An 18,761-nucleotide genomic window follows, 5' to 3' on the forward strand; every position below is an offset into this window, starting at 1 on the left:
ACAGAGAAACATCTTGTGCGCTACAACTTGTAGCCCTAATGTAGGAGATATTATTTTCAGTCACGCAGCCTTCTGTGGTTGATTCTGATACCAGCACCTCCGCATGATTTCTATTTCAGACTCTTGTGTGAGTTTTAAAGGTTTTTCTACTTATGTGAAACTGATAGGCTTTCATGTTGCACCTGGGAGAATGGGGAGGTTATCTCTCTCTGGGTCCTGTCCGTTCTGCGCGCCGTCCTAATGCCTTGCAGGAGCGGCTGCTGCTGCGGCCTGGGCGCGTTGAACGAAGACAACGCGCGGTTCCTGATGTTGGCGCTCCTCATAGTTCTCTACCTGCTTTGCGGTGCAGCGGTGTTTTCAGCGCTGGAGCACCCAAAGGAGCGACAGGCGAAGGAACGATGGTCTCAGCGCTTCGAGAGCTTTACCCAGAGACACAACCTCAGCCGGGAGGACTTGGAGACATTTCTTCGGTTCTATGAAGAGGCGAACGTCGCCGGGATCCGCGTGGACATTCTCAGACCACGCTGGGATTTCACCGGCGCATTCTATTTCGTTGGAACTGTGGTTTCAACCATAGGTTAGTAGGCTATATTCTGCGCTATATATGTAACTGTTATTTCGTTGCATTATGCATTACAAAAGCTAATTTTGTAGAAGGATATTTTACCACAATGAAAATAATTACACTTTTATGCACAACATTGAAGCATAAATCATAAAGGAATTCAACGGCCCAAACAATAGGTCCTGGCCTTTAACGACGCATTCCAACCGCTGTAGTATGAAACTGCTGTTCAGTATTAAGTTTCATTCAAGTACAGTCTTGTTTACTTACAGGACGTTCAAACTATTATTGACATAATAAATGAGTAAGTGGGGGAAGCGTAATTGGGAGCGTAATTGCTATCAGCGATAGGTTTTCTCCTACAAATAGTTAGGTGCAACAGCTCCTGAACTTGTGATCATTCGCTGTATACAATAATGTAACCGACTGTGTTTCTTCTCAATTGGTTTGACCCTTCTACTTCCACCCCCTCCCCCCTCCTGCTGTAAGATTTCATAAATGTTTTATGACCTTTGGAAAGAGGGTGTATCAGACTAACACAGTCCAGTCTGCTGAACTACTGGCCTGTCTGACAGTGATATGATGAACACTGCAACATTTACATTTATTCATTTAGCAGACGCTTTTATCCAAAGCGACTTCCAAGAGAGAGCTTTACAAAGTGCATAGGTCACTGATCATAACAACAAGATAGCCACAAAAACATTGCGAGTAGCCAAAACATGAAGCACACATTATGAACAACCAAAGTAAGTGCCAAAGGGAAGAACCATAAGAGCATGTAGTTAAACAAGTTACAATTAAACAACATGAACCGCTATAAGTGCAAGTGTACCTGTGGAAAAAACAAGCAACAATAATAAAAACAATATATCACAGCGAGTACAAAAATAACTAAATCAGTTACCACTAACCACAAGAGCAACAAGTCTCTAAGCAAGAGTCATTGTGATCCTTGAGGAAACTAACATCGGGTCAAGCGAACCATTCCTAAGTACCGTTGTACTCCCGGAACATGTGCGTCTTGAGCCTTTTCTTGAAGGTGGAGAGACAGTCAGTGTCTCTGATGGAGGTGGGGAGTTGATTCCACCACTGGGGGGCCAGACAGGAGAAGAGCTTGTGTTGGGACCGGGCGGTCTTGAGCGGTGGGACCACCAGGCGGTTGTCTGAAGAAGACCGTAGGTGACGGGTGGGGGTGTAAGGCTGCAGGAGAGACTTGATGTAGACGGGTGCAGTCCCGTTCACTGCTCGGAAGGTCAGTACCAGGGTCTTGAATCTGATACGGGCCATGATAGGTAGCCAGTGGAGAGAGATGAGGAGCGGGGTAACATGGGAGCGTCTGGGTAGATTGTAGACCAGGCGGGCCGCTGCGTTCTGAATCCTCTGAAGAGGGCGGGTTGCACATGCTGGGAGACCAGCGAGCAGCGAGTTGCAGTAGTCCAACTTGGAGAGGACAAGTGCTTGGACTAGCAGCTGGGTGGAGTGCTCAGACAGGTACCTCCTGATCTTCCGGATGTTGTAGAGGGTGAATATACACAACCGGGAGACTGCAGCAATGTGGGCCGTGAGGGAGAGCTCGTCGTCCATGGTAACCCCAAGGTTCCTGGCAGAGGATGAAGGGGTCACCGTCGCAGATCCCAGGGTGATTGAGAGATCGTGGGAGATGGAGGGTTTAGCCGGGATGATGAGAAGTTCTGTTTTGGCGAGGTTCAGCTGGAGGTGGTGCTCGGTCATCCAGGCCGAGATGTCTGTGAGGCAGGCCTCAATCCAGCCGAGATCCCCGGAGCGGTCGGGGGGGAACGACAGGCTCATAATGGCTCATAACGCCCAGAAGGGAAACCCCCAACTCTGCATGTCTGTAGCTGCTGTAGAGTTGCATCAACTGTAATCTTGTTTTCAAATAATTTGGTGTGGTACAGTATGTGGAAAGCCTCAGAAGCAAGGTAATTCACAAACCTTAACTCTAGGTTTTTACAACACACAAATTAGATACTTGTTACAGAACAGTAACAATGCTGATCTACGACCATGCTATTAGTCCTCAAATTGTACATGCTTTTAAAGAATGCCGGATTGTAGAAGTGATTGTGTAAGGCAAGGGTAGGATATGTGGTACTACTACTCGTGTGAGAGTTATCTTCTTCAGATATAGCCCAGCAGATAAAAAAATAAATAAATTGAGTACTTTCCCTTTCATCTCACAAGAGTCACATCTGCTGGAAGAATATTGAAGCCCACAGCCAGAAGATGGATTTACATTTACACTCATGGGATGGAGGGGTAGAGGAGAAGAAGAGAGGAGAGGAGGACATAATATAAGAGGGGAAAGGGGGCATGGAGGAGACAAGAATGGAAAGGCGCATAGTAAGGAGAGGAAGAGGATTGTAAAGAGAAGTAAAGAGAAATTATGAAAAATTTGATGAGGGAGAGAGATATAGTTGGCTTACAGGATGTGTAGTACACAAAGACCCTTCAATAAGGCATGAACCATTGAAGAGCTCCCCCTGTTCTCAAGCCCTCCGCAAGAGTTCCTTTGGCTTGTCTGTGTGGAGAGATGAAGATCAAGGTGTCACTTTTTCAGGGAGGCCAAGAAAGCAGATAATCATGAAGATCCTTTCCTCATTGTCCTTTTAAAACTATGACCTATGACCTTCAATATAAACTAAACTTTGGACTCTCCTGTCTCATCTATCTTCTCCTACCCTTTGTCCTCTCTCTCCCCCTCTATCTCCCTTGTCCTCTTTTCTTTTGCCTTATTATTTGTCCTATTATCTCCCCTCTTCCTACCTTCCCCTATCCCTCTCCTCCCTCATCTCTTTCTCCCCATCCACCTTCCTTCCCCTCTCTGCTTCCCCCTCATCTCTCTACCCCTCTACCTTCAAATTCCTCTCTTCCCCTCCCTCCTCTCTCCTCCAGGGTTTGGGATGACCACTCCGGCCACGGTAGGCGGGAAGATATTCCTTATCTTCTACGGCCTGATTGGTTGTGCTTCCACCATCCTCTTCTTCAACCTCTTCCTGGAGCGCATCATCACCGTGCTTGCCTTTGTCCTCAAATCCTGTCATGAGCTACGGCACCACCGCCAGGCTGTAGTACTACATCCAGGCCATCAGGGGGTGCCGTTGAGAGATGAAAGAGACAGCCTGGCAGGATGGAAACCGTCGGTCTACTATGTGATGCTGATACTCTGCATGGCAGCCATCTTGATTTCGTGCTGCGCTTCAGCCATGTACTCTGCAATAGAGGGTTGGGCCTATCTGGACTCTCTGTACTTTTGCTTCGTTACATTCAGCACCATCGGGTTTGGGGACATGGTGAGCAGCCAGCGGGCTGCATATGGGGAGAACCAGGCGGCTTACCGCTTTGCCAACTTTCTCTTCCTGCTGATGGGGGTGTGCTGCATTTACTCTCTCTTCAATGTCATCTCCATCGTCATCAAACAGGTGAGGAGAACAGACCCAGAACAGACCCAACACTCCAAATCTCAAACTTAGGTAAAAGTAAATAATGATTCATCCATGAAGCCGTTAACAGCAATAATAACTGTCCCAGCGATGAGAAACTCTTTATGGACTATCTTTCCAATAACACCATCACTATTTTCCACCTTAATGTGGACTTGTGTGTTACCCCTGGCCCCTGACACGGCTGGGCAGTAATGGAGCAGTTATAGCTATTTCAGAATTGTCCCATAACAGTAATAACAGTGAAATCTAACCCAACCCTGGGCAGACCCTGAACTGGCTGCTGAGGAGGATGGACCTGGTGTGTAGGGGCTGCTGTCCCGCTGGCAAGAGATTCCGACCACGTCGTAATGCCGTTATGCCGGCTGGTGCTGCCCATCCGCAGGCCAGGCGTAACATCTCCATAGAAACCGATGCCGTGAACGAGAGCGAGACAGATGGAGGGAGGAGAATGTCCGGAGAGATGATCTCGATGAAGGACTTCCTTGCAGTCAACAAGGTGAGTCTGTCCCAGCATTGTGGATGGTGCTCTCCTCATCTCCTACCACTAGCATTGCTAATGCTAACAACACTGACAAACCTCATCATCAGATATCCCAAGTGAAAAAACTGTTTGAATGGATGAGCAATGGTCTGGATGTTCGGAACAAGCTAAATGATTTATATGAATAAACTTCATAAACAACTTTATATAGACCACTGATGCACTACTTAAATTTTATTGAGGCCATATGGAAAGCTTTACCAGTATAGGTTCCACAAGGATTGTTGTGTTATTTTCAATAAAGCAGTTAATAAAACTTTATCTCACAGTCAATAAAGTTTATCTTATCACTTCATCTCTGCAGGTTAACCTGGCACTAATGCAGAAGCAGTTGTCAGAAGCAGCCAATGGGAATGCTCGACCGTCTGGCTCCACCAATAGGGAAAATGGCTTTTGTGGTGGGGTGGGGGCTCTGGGGATCATGAACAACCGTTTGGCAGAGACCAGCGTGGATAGATAGACTCTACCATACAACCACAAGCTACTGACACATCTCTCCACAGACCAGACTTCAGACAGATACACCTGTTTAAGGGATGTGTTAGTACTTAGTAGACAGGAGTCTCTTGTGTGTTTCAGGTCTCCTTTCTATATCTTTCTTTGTATCTCGTAAACCATAAATATTATTTGTAAAAATAAATAAAACATTTCATAAACTACTTTTAGATATTATGGGAAACAGCTAATTATATGAAACAATTTGTTTGTAAAGAGTAAAGAGACCTGAGTTCAAGTTAATTTGAATGGACTCTTATCTGGAGGGTAATACATATGTGCAGATGGGGATGTTAAACCCGAGACTGCACACACACGCACACAAATCTGCTCACTCAACACACACACACACACGTTTACAAACAGAGAAAACACAAAAAACAACTCTAACATATAAACAAAGATCCATGAGGTTGGCATTCAGTCGTGGGTAGCAATAGAAATTGAATACATTTATATTCAAGTCACTTTTGTCTCAGATGTGATCCTCTTAAGAATCACTATTCAAGAGATTGAGAGAGCTTGTTTGAAGGTGGAACTGTCTATACCTGTTGTTATGAATTGCTAATCTTCTGCTTCAAATTAGCCAGGTGTTCTGAGTCTGTGTACACAAGTGTATTTTTATATGTGTGTGCGTGTGTTGTTAAGGGCCTGGTAGAAGAGGGGGAAGACGTGTGTGTGTGTCTGTGTGTGGGGGGTGGGGTGGGGGGTGGCAGGAGGAGTCACCACAGTCCTGAATAATAGATGACAGAGAACATAAAATAATTTTTTTCTCTTTTATTCTCTCTCCTCTCCTCCCATCTCCCACCCCTTGCCTCATTCCATCTCTCCTGGGCCTGGAGACGATGTTAGAATGTGTACCTGTCAGGATTTGTATGTGAAATCAGGAGGTACCACTGAGAGCAGAGGCAGGAGAAGTGAATGACAAGTGAACGGAGCCCTTATATTCCAGTCTTCCCATCTCTGTTCCCTTTGCTCCTGACGTCCTGAGGCTGTCATACTTAACAACATGATGCAAGAGATCAACTTGTACTGTGCTGAGATTATCTGAATGACAGCAATATTGTAAAATGATTTTACAACGGTCTGAGAGTCTTCTCAGAAAATAAAGGAATATATTTGCATTCACAATGTGGTTCCTTTTTAACAGGAATGGGGGGGGGGGGGGGATGCACTGAGGCAATTATTTTAATGGGAATGCAGTCTATGATCAAGTATATTGTGTTAGTATGTGTATTAGTGTGTGTATGTGTCTCCAATAAGGTATGGAGCCTGCAACACATTCTCTTCATCTGTCTAAACAGGAAATGAGACAAAATTGTCTGTGGACTCCCTTGTCTGTTGCGGAGGTAGGCATTAACATCAGAAAACAAGCTTAAGGCACACACTCATCCAAGCATGAGCAAGAGACAGGGATTCTGTAATCCACATATTTTCACATTTAAATACCCTATTCTTTTGCAGTAGCCTACTGAGGGTTTTCAAGTCCAGAAGTAAATTGAGCATTTTGATATCGAAACTGTACAATCTTCAGAAGCACATTTAACAACTTACTGCTGAAGATTTTATTGTGGTGTTTCGTCAACTGTTACAGTAACAAATGGAACAGTGGCGAATATGTATGCACACTGTGCGTGTGAAGGGGGAGGATTTAACTAATTTAACTTAGAGCATAAGGTAGGATAAATTAAAGATCCTGTAAAGTAAATTCCATGTTTTGCTTCTCGACCTTTAGACCGAAGAACAGTTTCTCTTCCGTTTTCAGATCAGGTTTTAATGGGCGGAGCCAAACAAATGCCCTATCTACGTCATTTCGCCCTATCTACGTCAGATCACTGAATCTGAATCCTTCAGCTGTACTGTTATTGTAGCCTACATCAGTTAGCTAGCTAGCTTCAGGAAGTCTCCCACCAACCGCAACTGCATCTTCCCTGGATGCAAGAACTCCAGCTGCGCTGCAACGCCATTTAAGTTCCCTATTGATAATGAAAGGAAAAATAGGTGGATAGATTTTCTGAAGAGCCACGCTGATGGAAAGCTTCGGATAAACTCCAACTGCCGCCTCTGCAGTGGATACGAGAGTCTTCTAAATGACTAAATGCAGTGACCATTTCACAGCGGATAGTTTTAACATGGACCGGAGAGGGTTCGCGGAGACACGGCTTCTCTTGCAGCGCGGAGCCGTACTGAGCCTCGCCCTCCCGGCCGTTCCTCCTTCCGGTCGCTCCTGGACAATCCACCGCTGCCAGCAGTTCATCACTCTGTTCTGTGTGCTTGTTATAATTATACTAGATAACTTTTCCAGAGGTATCTCTGCTATGAGTTAGTGAAAACCTCTAAATTGATAGGCTTTTTTTGTTGAAATGGTATTTTGGTGAAATGGTAGCTATGTAGCACTCCACCCAGCTGCTAGTCCAAGCACTTGTCCTCTCCAAGTTGGACTATTGCAACTCGCTGCTCGCTGGTCTCCCAGCATGTGCAACCCGCCCTCTTCAGAGGATTCAGAACGCAGCGGCCCGCCTGGTCTACAATCTACCCAGACGCTCTCATGTTACCCAGCCCCTCATCTCTCTCCACTGGCTACCTATCATGGCCCGTATCAGATTCAAGACCCTGGTATTGACCTTCCGAGCAGTGAACGGGACTGCACCCGTCTACATTAAGTCTCTCCTGCAGCCTTACACCCCCACCCGTCACCTACGGTCTTCTTCAGACAACCGCCTGGTGGTCCCACCGCTCAAGACCGCCAGGTCCCAACACAAGCTCTTCTCCTGTCTGGCCCCCCAGTGGTGGAATCAACTCCCAACCTCCATCAGAGACACTGACTGTCTCTCCACCTTCAAGAAAAGGCTCAAGACGCACTTGTTCCAGGAGTACAACGGTACTTAGGAATGGTTCGCTTGACCCGATGTTAGTTTCCTCAAGGATCACAATGACTCTTGCTCAGAGACTTATGTTGCTCTTGTGGTTAGTGGTAACTGTTTTAATTTTTTTGTACTTGCTGTGATATATTGTTTTTATTATTGTTGCTTGTTTTTTCCACAGGTACACTTGCACGTATAGCGGTTCATGTTGTTTAATTGTAACTTGTTTAACTACATGCTCTTATGGTTCTTCCCTTTGGCACTTACTTTGGTTGTTGACAATGTGTGCTTCATGTTTTGGCTACTCGCAATGTTTTGTGGCTATCTTGTTGTTATGATCAGTGACCTATGCACTTTGTAAAGCTCTCTCTTGGAAGTCGCTTTGGATAAAAGCGTCTGCTACATGAATAAATGTAAATGTATGTGTTAGAAGTAGCCTAGTTGGAGAGCTCACTGTCTGCTGTCTCTGGTGTCCATTTTTACTGTTACAGCTCAGGGGAACATTTCATTTATATGCATCTGTATGTTTCACTCATTGAACAAATAAATTCTAATTCTATATGGTTTTGTTCGGCTTGACATAGCGTCTATTATCTGGGTCGGAGGTAGGCACTAGGCAGCGAGGGGCGGAGCTTCAGCTCCTTCAGGCGACACGCCCCCCAGTCTCAAGCAGAGAAGACTGCTGATTTTTTCATGATTTCAAAGCCTAATTTAACATACTTGTCGGTGTTATTTTTTCATTCGAATTTGGATGGGTAGTTAATAACACATTATTCTGTGGTGTGGCGAACTTAAAACTCGTTTTTAGGTCCACTTTACAGGATCTTTAATGGTACTTTATCTTCCACTGTGTGCCCTATATGTTGCTATAGCAACCCTCTCTGACCAAGGGTCGTCTCGACTCCAATACTGTAGAGCACAGTACCTTATCGCCCACCAGACACGATGACAAAACGAAATTAACTTAATTGATTTAAAGAACATTAAACATTGGCACACTAGGTGGTTTATTGTGAGTGTGTGCATTATCATTGCAGCCAGGAGCCCTACGGTATAAAGCCACAAGGCGGCGTTCTGGGCCTCAGTCAGACAAGGCTGCATTCCTCAGCGCAAATGTTTTGCCACGTTCATAGAGCGGCGAACTTCTCAACTACGAATCCCATGAAACCTCGCCGTGTTTCATGTCAATATGGCCACTGTCAGTCAGACAAAGGCAAATCAGTCTCGCCAAGAAATGAAATCAAATTAAGAGAGGACAGGAGAAACTCTGACATTGTGGAGACCTGCTTTTGCATGTTCCGCGTCGGAGATAAAGCTAACCAAATCCATCCATTCGTGGTGGACGGCGGCTCTCGATTCAACAAGCAAGGTAAGGAAGACTTGCAAGGCTAGCTAGCTAGCTTTTCTGCAGGCTCGCCCGCACTCTTTGGCACTGATCCCATTGCCAGCAAGCTAGTTCTGCAGCTGTAGTTAGCTGCTCTCTGAGCTTGGTTGTCTTCCTAGCCGCTGCTGGCCTCCCCTAGACTCATGTCTGGGGGCTTGTTAGCCACTTAGCACTCAACCAAACTAAGATAGCTACCGTGCCATCTTCCCCAACAACAACAACAGTCAACACGCTGTAATTTTGGTAAAACGTGGTAAAAACGTTAGTCTAAGAATCTAGGTGTTTAGCTAGCTAGTAACTTAGCTTGCTCGCAAGCCAGTAGATGTGCTGTGCTGCTAATGTGTTGCCAAGTGACTATTTATTAGAGCTACAATGAGCTAACTTGCACCGGCTACACTTTGAAGACAATTCCCTGACGTTCACATCACCGTTTTAACTGTTGTGGTTGTTGTGACAGTGACGTCATCCACACGGATGAAGTTTCACCTTTGAGAACCTCCCAGTCTGGATGCTTGGCTAGCTGCACTCCCCCGTCCGAAGATGAGAGTTGAAAAGTTTGCTTGTCAGCTTCAAATAATAGTTTCAAAGTCTCAGCTATTTATAGCGCAAGTATACATGGTGACTTTGGCTACCTATGCTTGTAGTGGTTGATTATGTAGTTGAAGTTAGTCTACAAGCCAGTGGCAATAATCTATCTTGGTTAGATTGCTTTTCTGTTTATCTTGGGCCTGGTTACATGTTGTTTTTTGTTGTTGAGGGAAACGTGTGTGTTGTGGGGGTGGGGGTGGGTGGGGGGCGGTGCTATACTCTGAGCTTATGCTCAGTGTTAGACCAACTTTTGGTTAGGCAGTACAGTTAGGTTTTCCTCTAAACGTGAAAGAAAGCATGTTCATGACCTTACCGTATTGATGTGTAACTACTGCTAATCATATTGCACTCCATCTCAGAGGCTCTCTGTAAACTCTCTCCTTTTTCGCCTTCTCTCCTGTGGGACAGTGACAGAGCTAGCTTGCTTGGTCACCCTGCCTCTTTTGAGAGATCAACTTGAAGCATTTACCGGGTTCTGGTCTGGTGGGGTCAGCTGCAATTACCCTCTCTTCCAGCCCTGGTATCTGCTGCAGAGGAAGAAGGAAGGTGCTAGTGCCATTGTGACAGGAAGGGCAGGGAGGAGGATGTGAATAAACCTGCACCCTACAGCTACCTGATTCACATAGAACTCTGCTGATGTAGTAGCTAAGTAGCAGGATGGAACTGTCTGGTAGAGGAGTGGTGAATAGGAGTACGAGAAGTAGACACATACAAACGGTGACACAGTGACAGAGAGCAATCATTTCAGGGAGTTATGTCTGAAGCCATGTGACCATGTAAGGACACCCTAATGAAGAATGTGTGTGAGGTGATGATCACAAGCTGTCACTGTATTCACTGAGACTGTCTAGTATGCTGAGCTCTCTCTCTCTCTTTCATAAGCCTTTTTTATATAGCAGTGTAGTCTAGAATGTTTTATTTTTTTTGCCTAGTTAAGTTTGGTTCGGTTATATACTGTATGTCCTAGTGAAAGGGTTTCTGATAGACTAGTCTGTAAGTGTATGACTCATCCCTAGCCTCTTCAAAGCAGAAATATGGGAGCTGGCCAGACTGGATGGAAATTTTTCTTGGCGTTTTTCCCGAGTTGCTCTCCATCTTAAACCCCCTCACGCCCTCTCTCTCTCCTTTCATCTTTCTTTCTCTCCTCCCTCTATCCTCTCAATCTTTTCCCATCTGCACTGTCCGCTCTCTCTCCCTTCAATCTTTCTTGACTCTCTCCCCCTCTTTCATCTACTTTTTTATTTTCTCTCTCTCTGTCTCTTTCTCTCTGTCTTGTATGTGTCCGCACATACCTGCTTATCTCCTTTGCGCCTCCCTACGCCTCTTTCTATCTGTCCTACCATCTCCTTCTTCCTTTCTCATGTTTCACCCCTCCCCCTCCTACTACCCTACTTCTCTTCCTCTGTCTAAAAAAGCTCTTCAGACTGCCAATCCATTTCATATCTGGTCTGCAGCTGCTGAAACTGTCTCCTCTAAGCATGTCTGTCTCTGATCAGCAGATAAGTTGGGTGTGAGCGTGCGTACGTCTGGTCTAGCTTCTTATGTACCATACTCGGTAAGGGTGCTCCGATCAGGATTTTTGAGGCCGATCACTAGAAGCAGTATCGGCCGATACCGAGTACAGATCTTTTTTAATTTTGTTATTTTATTTTTTTATCCTAAATTCTTACAGCCCCTTAGTATTAGTTAGACCTTGTACCGTTAGTATAGTTAGACTTGTACACCACTATTAAGATTTATGATCCCTATATGTTGAATGTATGCACCTTCCTGCCAAAGTAAATTCCTTGTCTGTGCAAACTTTCATGGCGATTGAACCCTTTTCTGATTCTGATTAAAGGGTCTATTTGAAGCCTTCTATTTATCATGTAGCATTATCTATTTAACTGTTCTTAACAACAATGTATATTAAGTATAACAATGAAGAGATGATAAAATGTCATGAATTAACAACAAAAGTTTATTTAGTGGCAGGAAACATGTTTAACATATTCCACTCTCTTTCTTAGAGACGCTTTTTAGAGACGCAACATAAACCATAGCAGCCTATGCTGGGTTATTGATAACCGCTTATAAATAAGCAAATGTAACTATCCTGCCAAATAATAAATTACAAAAACAGAATAAACAGAGTCTTTATACATTTTAACTTTACACTATAAAATCTACAACATAAAAGGCCACAGTCAAAATAATGTTTCACATTTTTGTCTGCATTTAGGTAGGAGATAAAGGACCATGGGCAATAAAGTGCACAGCAAAAAAAAAGGGCTCTTTTGATCAGCCTTTGTAGTGAGTACCGATCTGAGTATTTAAAATGAATTATCGGCCGATAATGATCGGCAAGCGATCGATCGGAGCACCCTTAATACTCAGTATAATCACTGTGATAGATTGTTCGGTGTTGTCTCTTTCTGGAGAATATCTCCAAAGTTGATTAAGAGTTACATCCCTTGTATTGTCCTCCCCCTTCCACCGTGCCAGGATGTCCCAGTACTCTGATGAGCCAAGGTTCACCATCGAGCAGATCGACTTACTGCAGCGTCTCAGGAGGACAGGAATGACAAAGCCTGAGATCCTCCATGCCCTCAACACCCTGGAGCGTCTTGACCAACAGCACGGACACAAGTTCCCCCACAGGCCCCCCCACCTGGGCCTCTCAGCCAATATCAACCCAAACACCACGTCCTCTTCCTCCTCCGCCAATAACGTGACAGCTTCCTCCTCTACCATCTCCACTGCCACCCAGACCGCTGCGTACCGGGGGAACGGTCTCTCGGCATCGCCTAGCAACAACTATGACGGCTCCCCGCCCTCCCCGCAGGCCCCGGCCCCCGTTGCCATGGCGGGTGTGGCGGCCCAGAACGGGCGTGTCAGCAGTGAGGGGCTGGTTGTCATGACGAATGGGAAGGGGTCTCCGCCGCGGTTTCCTGTGAGCGTGAGCACGGTTAGCGGTACTGTCGGGGGGAGGGGCTTTGTGTACGAGCCCAGCGAGGATGATGTGGACATAGAGGACAAGGTGGAGGAGCTGATGAGGTGAGAAGGAAAGAGAGGGGAAGGGAGGAGGGGAGAGGGAGGAGAAGGGGAGAGGAAGAGGTGAAACAAAGGAGGGGGTGAAAAGGAGAAGCTTGTGGATGTATCATACACACAATTTCAGTTGGTTGGTTGTCTCAGTCTATTATTGGGTAGTGGTGTGTGTAGCTTATGGGTGGACGGGGTAGGCAGTTAGATTAGATAAATTCTTCAAGAATCAATATAAATGTAAATTAGACTACGTTATATGTGATAAAGATTGTGTGTGTTCGTTTATTGTCTATTCAAGACCAGAAAATGGATAACAGTCAAATCAATTCCCTTTATTGATCATGATTTTTTTTTAATTCTGTCACACATATATGTGCTCTCTCTCCTTGTCCATCATTCTCTCGCTCTCTCCTCTTTCCCCACTCCCCCTCTCTCCTTCGTCCTTTCTACATCTTTTCACGCAATTTCTTTTATCTTGTCAATCTTTTCCACCAACCTTTCCTATATCACCTGTCTCCCTGCTCTCCCTCCTTACTCATCTACATACCTCACTCCATCCCCCTACTCTCTCTCTATCTGTCTCCCTGCAGACGGGACAGTGCCATCATCAAGGAGGAGATCAAGACCTTCCTTGGGAACAGGCGTATTTCTCAGGCAGTGGTTGCACAGGTCACAGGTCAGTTCCTCCCTGCTGGCCATCACGCAGCACTGCAGGCTGCCTGCTTTCACAACCAAACGCACTGATGTCATTGTTTCAGTAGTCTTGACTTACCTGTCCCTCCCTCCCTCTTTCTCCTCCCTCCAGGTATCAGTCAGAGTCGTATCTCCCACTGGCTCCTCCAGCAAGGCTCAGACCTCAGTGAGCAGAAGAAGCGGGCCTTCTACCGCTGGTACCAGATGGAGAAGACCACGCCTGGTAATACAGCCCCCCACCCCGCCCACCACCACCACCCCCCCCAGCCCCGAGCACCCCTCGCCCCCCAAGACCCTCCCCAGACACAGCCCTCCAGTCCCCCCAGCCTCCCCCCGGTACAATCTCTCTTCAGCTGCTCCACACGCTCCATCCACTACTAGCTTAGCTGGGGGGCGTTCAGGTGCGCTAAACGTTTCTGAAACGTTTTGAAACAACTGAATTCAGACGTTAAGGGATGATGTGATGCTTTTGTGTGGTTGTGAAGGGAAGTCCTGTCAGGTCTCAGTCTCAACTTTCTGATTGTTAACTTCCCTTTAGGACTGTTACGTATCTACCAACATAGCTTTCCCTACCTCACCATATTCAGGTAATTTCCTGCCCCTGTCCCAGGAGGTTGAGAATACCATGCAGTTGAGTTCCCTTACACTCCCTTAAACTTTCAGGAAATAACCAGGGCTGAACTCCTTCTCTCCCACTCCTACCTGCGGTGTTACATCTAAATCTTTATCGCTGCCATAACCTGTTACACCCCCAAGTTTAGCCATTGTTCTGGTCTATGCTGTGTGTTCCCTATGTGTCTCTACTCTATCAAGCTTATTAGAAATGTGTCTATATATCTGAAAGCATTCCTTGCTCCCCCCCTCCCCCCCACTCCCCTTTCAGTACAGAGCAGCCAATAAGCTACCATCACGGCCACGATTGCTGATTTGTGATCCGTGTTTGCAGTAGCCAATAGTAGTTCTGCTATCGTAATGCTACCAAAATGTAGTTCAACGTAGAGCACTTGACAAAGCATTATATTATTATATAAATATGACTATAAATTCATTTATTACGACTGTTCTGCATTAAGACCCGTATGATGTCTGACTGTATATAACCAAAGGATTTTTTTTTTTTTTTAATAAAGAAAAGCTGTTGAAATCATACCAGTGTGCTTCTCCTCTGTCTCAGTGGAGGGGAGCTCTAACTCCCCCTGGTGGACTGTGTATGTCACAGCACCTGGAGTGCTCAGGCCCTGTAAATAATTTTTACGGTAGATAGTTATATAGGATTATCAACCAACACTCAGGCAACGATGGTTATGTGTGTTTGTGCTTGTGTGTGTGTGTGTGCATGCCTGTGTGTTTCATGCATAGGCAGTGATTGGTTAATGAACAGGTTACGAACACTACTCACACACAAACTAATGTGTTGGATCTGTTGGAAATTGTAAAACACAGTTGAAATGAGAGGTTTCATGGTCTTGTGTGTGTGTGTTTGTGTGTGTGTGATGTTTATTGTCCTAAGGTGCCACTCTAACCATGCGGCCAACGCCATTGGCCCTGGAGGACGTGGTGGAGTGGCATCAGACCCCGCCTCCCATAAGCTCCACCCCAGGAAGCTTCCGTCTACGACGAGGAAGTCGCTTCACCTGGCGGAAGGAATGCCTGGCTGTTATGGAGAGGTGAGGAGGAGAGAGATGAAGGCATATGGAGGAGGAAGGATAGGTGATGAAGGGGAGAAGGAAAGGGAGATAGAGACTTGATAAAAGAGACCTAGACTAGTGAAAAAGGGAGGGAGGGGAGAGGAGGAGGAAAGATAAATAAAATGGGCGAGGAGTAGGAAATGATGGGGGATGGAGGAGAGGATGGTGAGAGGATATATTAGTTGTGTCTAAGTGTGTTCCATATGTAACTGTGCATGACTGCAGCTACTTCAATGAAAACCAGTACCCTGATGAGGCCAAGAGAGAGGAGATATCCAACGCCTGCAACGCTGTCATCCAGAAACCAGGTGAGAGAGAAACAGAAATTGACAAAGGGGTGGGGAGGGAAGAGCGAGGGATAGATGAAGGAGGGCAGTAAAGAGAGTCAGATGGAAAAGTGTGGTTATCTTTATTAAAGTGTCTCTCTCTTTTCAGGGAAGAAGCTATCTGATCTTGAGAGGGTAACCTCTCTGAAGGTCTACAACTGGTTCGCTAACCGCAGGAAGGAGATCAAGAGACGAGCCAACATAGGTAATGTTCTTAACCTCCTACTGTGTGTGTATGTGATACTTGTTGAAATCAATCATGTTATGGCCAAATATCACGTACAATGTACAGCATTGACCATATAAATGTATAGGTTTAGATAGGTGTAGACTATATGTAGGCCGGTTCAGAACGTGATTTAACATAATTTGAATTGCTGATCTACACTTTATTGTTCTTGCCTGGCTCAATGAAGTGAATGCTCTTCCCAAAAATGTAATCAACACCCACCTGACTTTCAGGTGGCAGACAACAATGAAGTGATTAAAATGATATAGAAACATCATTTGTAGCCCAGTCTGGTAGATATGTTATGGCCAGATCTGTGTTGTTGGAAGAAGCAGCAATCCTGGAAAGCCATGGCATCGATGTTCAGAGTCCAGGAGGCCACTCCAACAGTGATGACATTGACAGCAACGAGTTTCCAGACCAGGTAAACAACCACCCCTCCCTAAAGAAAATGTAATACAGTCTTAGATGAAATAGTTTCCTAGGACTACACCATCTTTACAGTGGTGAATGTGAATGCTTTTGTAGATTAACATGATATTTGCAATGTGGATATTAGGTAAATTGTTTAAATCAGTGGATGTTTAGTGATAGTTGGACGTGCTGTTTTGGCAGGCCTGTGAGGTGTCCTCCCTGTTTGAGAAGAGAGTAGTGTCCCGACCCTACGGTCTGAGTAGACTAGACCTCTCGTCTCCTACACAGGTACCTCTTCTGTCTTCTCTCCTACACAGGTACCTCTCCTGTCCTCTCCTCTACTACACCGGTTCCTCTCCTCCTAATGTACTATAGAATTCTGCCCTTAACCCTTGTGTTATCTTCAGGTCATTCTGACCCATCAGTCATTGTGACCCACCATCGTATTGCGACAACTTTACTACATACAAAAACAAAGTGAAGCATTTTCATTTAACCGTCGGGCTGTCTCAGATCCCCCCACATTGCGAAGGTTAAAAGAAAATTATATTGATTTGTTTTTGTATTGGGTAAAATTGGGTAAACGCAACAATGGTTCGTTGTGAACCTTTAGGTCATGTGACCCGAAGGCAGCACAAGGGTTAAGTGATTTAACCCCCTCCCTCCTCTTGCTGTAGGTGCCGACCCTCCTACCCAGCTGGCTGGCTGCCTGGCCCAGCCCGGCCAAGGGGGCCATGGCCGCATTCAGGGGCAGTTCTCTGGTTGGTCGTGCCTCTTTGCCAGGGGTGGGGCAACAGGCAGAGGGTACCAGACTGACTGGCGTCTCCTGGTCTCCCCCCTCCCCCTCCCTACAGGACGAGTCGACCAATCACAGCGAGCAGCAGGACCCCATCACCCTTGCAGTGGAAATGGCAGCTGTCAATCACAGCATCCTGGCCCTCGCCACACAAGCGGGGGGTGTGACTAGGGGGACTGGAAGTGACATAAAGACTGAGATGCTGGATGAGGACTGAAGATTGGATGGTGGAGTGGGAGATGGATTGTGTGTGTGTGAGTGTGTGTGAGTGTGTGTGAGAGTGTGTGAGAGTGTGTGTGTGAGAGAGAGAGAGAGAGAGAGAGAGCGAGAGAGCGAGATTCCTAGAGTCCTAGTTGTTGACATTTAGGAAGAGTGTGTCTTCTTGGAATGTTGTCATTAACAAAGACCAAAAGTATGCACAGGCTTGGAAACTGTCAAACGTAGAAATACCACTCTGCCTCCCCCTCTATCTATCACACAACCCTCTCCAAAATGCCCCATACCTCATCTCTACCTCCCCCTCAAACTCATACCTCCCATCCTGAGGTGTGGAAGTTGTGTATCAGTGGAGGTCCAAATATACTATGTGAGTGTATAGTAGAAGAGTAGACAGTGAGTCAGAGCCTATAGTGTGCATATGTAGCACACCATTCAACACTCCCTGTCCTATTAATATATTCGAAGTCTCTTTCTCTGTCGTGTCACTGTATAGACTGTGTTTTTTTGTACAGCCACATATGACGTATGTTATTGTCCTCTCCCTCCAACGAGGATGAGATAGAGAAAGAGGAAGGAGAAAGAGATGGAGATAGAGGGAGACAGAGAGTCATGGGTACGGAGAGTTTATAATAATCCTATGATAATCAATTCTGTCTGCTGTAAATCTGGTCAGTGTATTCCAGAGTATCATCAGCCCCAGACCTGGATTAACATCCATGAATTAATTAACCAGTATTACTAAAGAGATGCTTAACCTTTAATGTGTTATGGTTAAGAAGATAGTAGCAAATTATCATTTTACGAGAGAGAAAGGGAGAGAGAGATGGACAATCAGCGGGCCTTATAAATGTATGCGGTGGATATATGGACTGAATCATATGTAGGGGTTACCCATAGCATTGGATTTAAGTTTTTTAAACTTTATTTACTAAAGACTGGTTTTAACATGTAGCAGAAACTTCCTCTTTGCTAGTTCAGGTTTTTAAATGATCTCCAGGTAACACCAGAGTTTGGCTCTCCTTAGCGCTCATAATGGTGGTAGTTTATGTCACCAGAGTGCATCCAGGTTTTTTCTTCTTGAATCCTTTTCCCTATTTGCCTTGTGTGTGCCATATGTTGTTAACACAAGCTTCTATGGGAGGTGTTTTCTTTGATTACTTTTCCTTCCTGATGTCACTTTTAGGGCATGGTTTAGCTATACGGTGCTTCAGTCCTCTACCCTTCTAGCACACAATTGGTTGTTCTGAGTGAAGGACAGACCAGGCTACCCGCCTGGTGGTAAGGGAGGGGGGGAGAGGAGGGTGATCTGATTGGCTGACATGAGTTCATAAATTAGGGGTCAGAGGTCATCAGGTGCTTTTGCAACCCTTGACCCCCTCCACCTGCCGACTTTCCCTTTACTAACTCCCAGCCTGCTGCTTTTTAAGTAAAATAAGATATGAATACCTGAAAAATGATACCTGTTTTC

General features: G+C 45.6%; 2 protein-coding genes across 7 annotated transcripts; both read left to right on the forward strand.

Annotated features, from left to right (window-relative positions):
- Positions 1 to 240: 240 nt before the first annotated feature.
- On the forward strand, positions 241 to 5,084 carry kcnk13a (potassium channel, subfamily K, member 13a). The gene is made up of 4 exons (XM_067260536.1): positions 241 to 577; positions 3,482 to 4,008; positions 4,298 to 4,528; positions 4,878 to 5,084. Exons 1-4 carry the CDS (start codon positions 241 to 243, stop codon positions 5,031 to 5,033), a joined length of 1,251 nt encoding a protein of 416 aa, XP_067116637.1. The 3' UTR covers positions 5,034 to 5,084.
- Positions 5,085 to 9,140: 4,056 nt separating this feature from the next.
- hmbox1a (homeobox containing 1a) lies at positions 9,141 to 17,375 on the forward strand. 6 transcript variants are annotated; one of them, XM_067260539.1, is made up of 12 exons: positions 9,141 to 9,301; positions 9,774 to 9,878; positions 12,126 to 12,196; positions 12,389 to 12,940; positions 13,519 to 13,604; positions 13,734 to 13,844; positions 15,132 to 15,288; positions 15,535 to 15,617; positions 15,745 to 15,840; positions 16,194 to 16,288; positions 16,480 to 16,566; positions 16,956 to 17,375. In XM_067260539.1, exons 4-12 carry the CDS (start codon positions 12,390 to 12,392, stop codon positions 17,289 to 17,291), a joined length of 1,602 nt encoding a protein of 533 aa, XP_067116640.1. In that variant the 5' UTR covers positions 9,141 to 9,301; positions 9,774 to 9,878; positions 12,126 to 12,196; position 12,389; the 3' UTR covers positions 17,292 to 17,375. The 6 variants fall into 6 exon arrangements, with proteins under 6 accessions (XP_067116640.1, XP_067116639.1, XP_067116638.1 ...); XM_067260538.1 differs by lacking the exon at positions 9,774 to 9,878; XM_067260537.1 differs by lacking the exons at positions 9,774 to 9,878; positions 12,126 to 12,196.
- The last annotated feature ends 1,386 nt before the right edge of the window (positions 17,376 to 18,761 follow it).

The sequence above is a fragment of the Osmerus mordax genome, chromosome 22, assembly GCF_038355195.1.
Source record: "Osmerus mordax isolate fOsmMor3 chromosome 22, fOsmMor3.pri, whole genome shotgun sequence".
Classification (NCBI taxonomy): Eukaryota; Metazoa; Chordata; class Actinopteri; order Osmeriformes; family Osmeridae; genus Osmerus; species Osmerus mordax.

Coding starts and splice junctions, on each gene's coding strand:
- hmbox1a (XM_067260539.1), top strand. CDS start 12,390: ATGTCCCAGTACTCTGATGAGCCAAGGTTCACCATCGAGCAGATCGAC. Junction 12,941..13,518: donor AAGGTGGAGGAGCTGATGAG/GTGAGAAGGAAA, acceptor GTCTCCCTGCAG/ACGGGACAGTGCCATCATCA. Junction 16,289..16,479: donor GCAACGAGTTTCCAGACCAG/GTAAACAACCAC, acceptor CTGTTTTGGCAG/GCCTGTGAGGTGTCCTCCCT.
- kcnk13a (XM_067260536.1), top strand. CDS start 241: ATGCCTTGCAGGAGCGGCTGCTGCTGCGGCCTGGGCGCGTTGAACGAA. Junction 4,009..4,297: donor TCTCCATCGTCATCAAACAG/GTGAGGAGAACA, acceptor AACCCTGGGCAG/ACCCTGAACTGGCTGCTGAG. Junction 4,529..4,877: donor ACTTCCTTGCAGTCAACAAG/GTGAGTCTGTCC, acceptor TCATCTCTGCAG/GTTAACCTGGCACTAATGCA.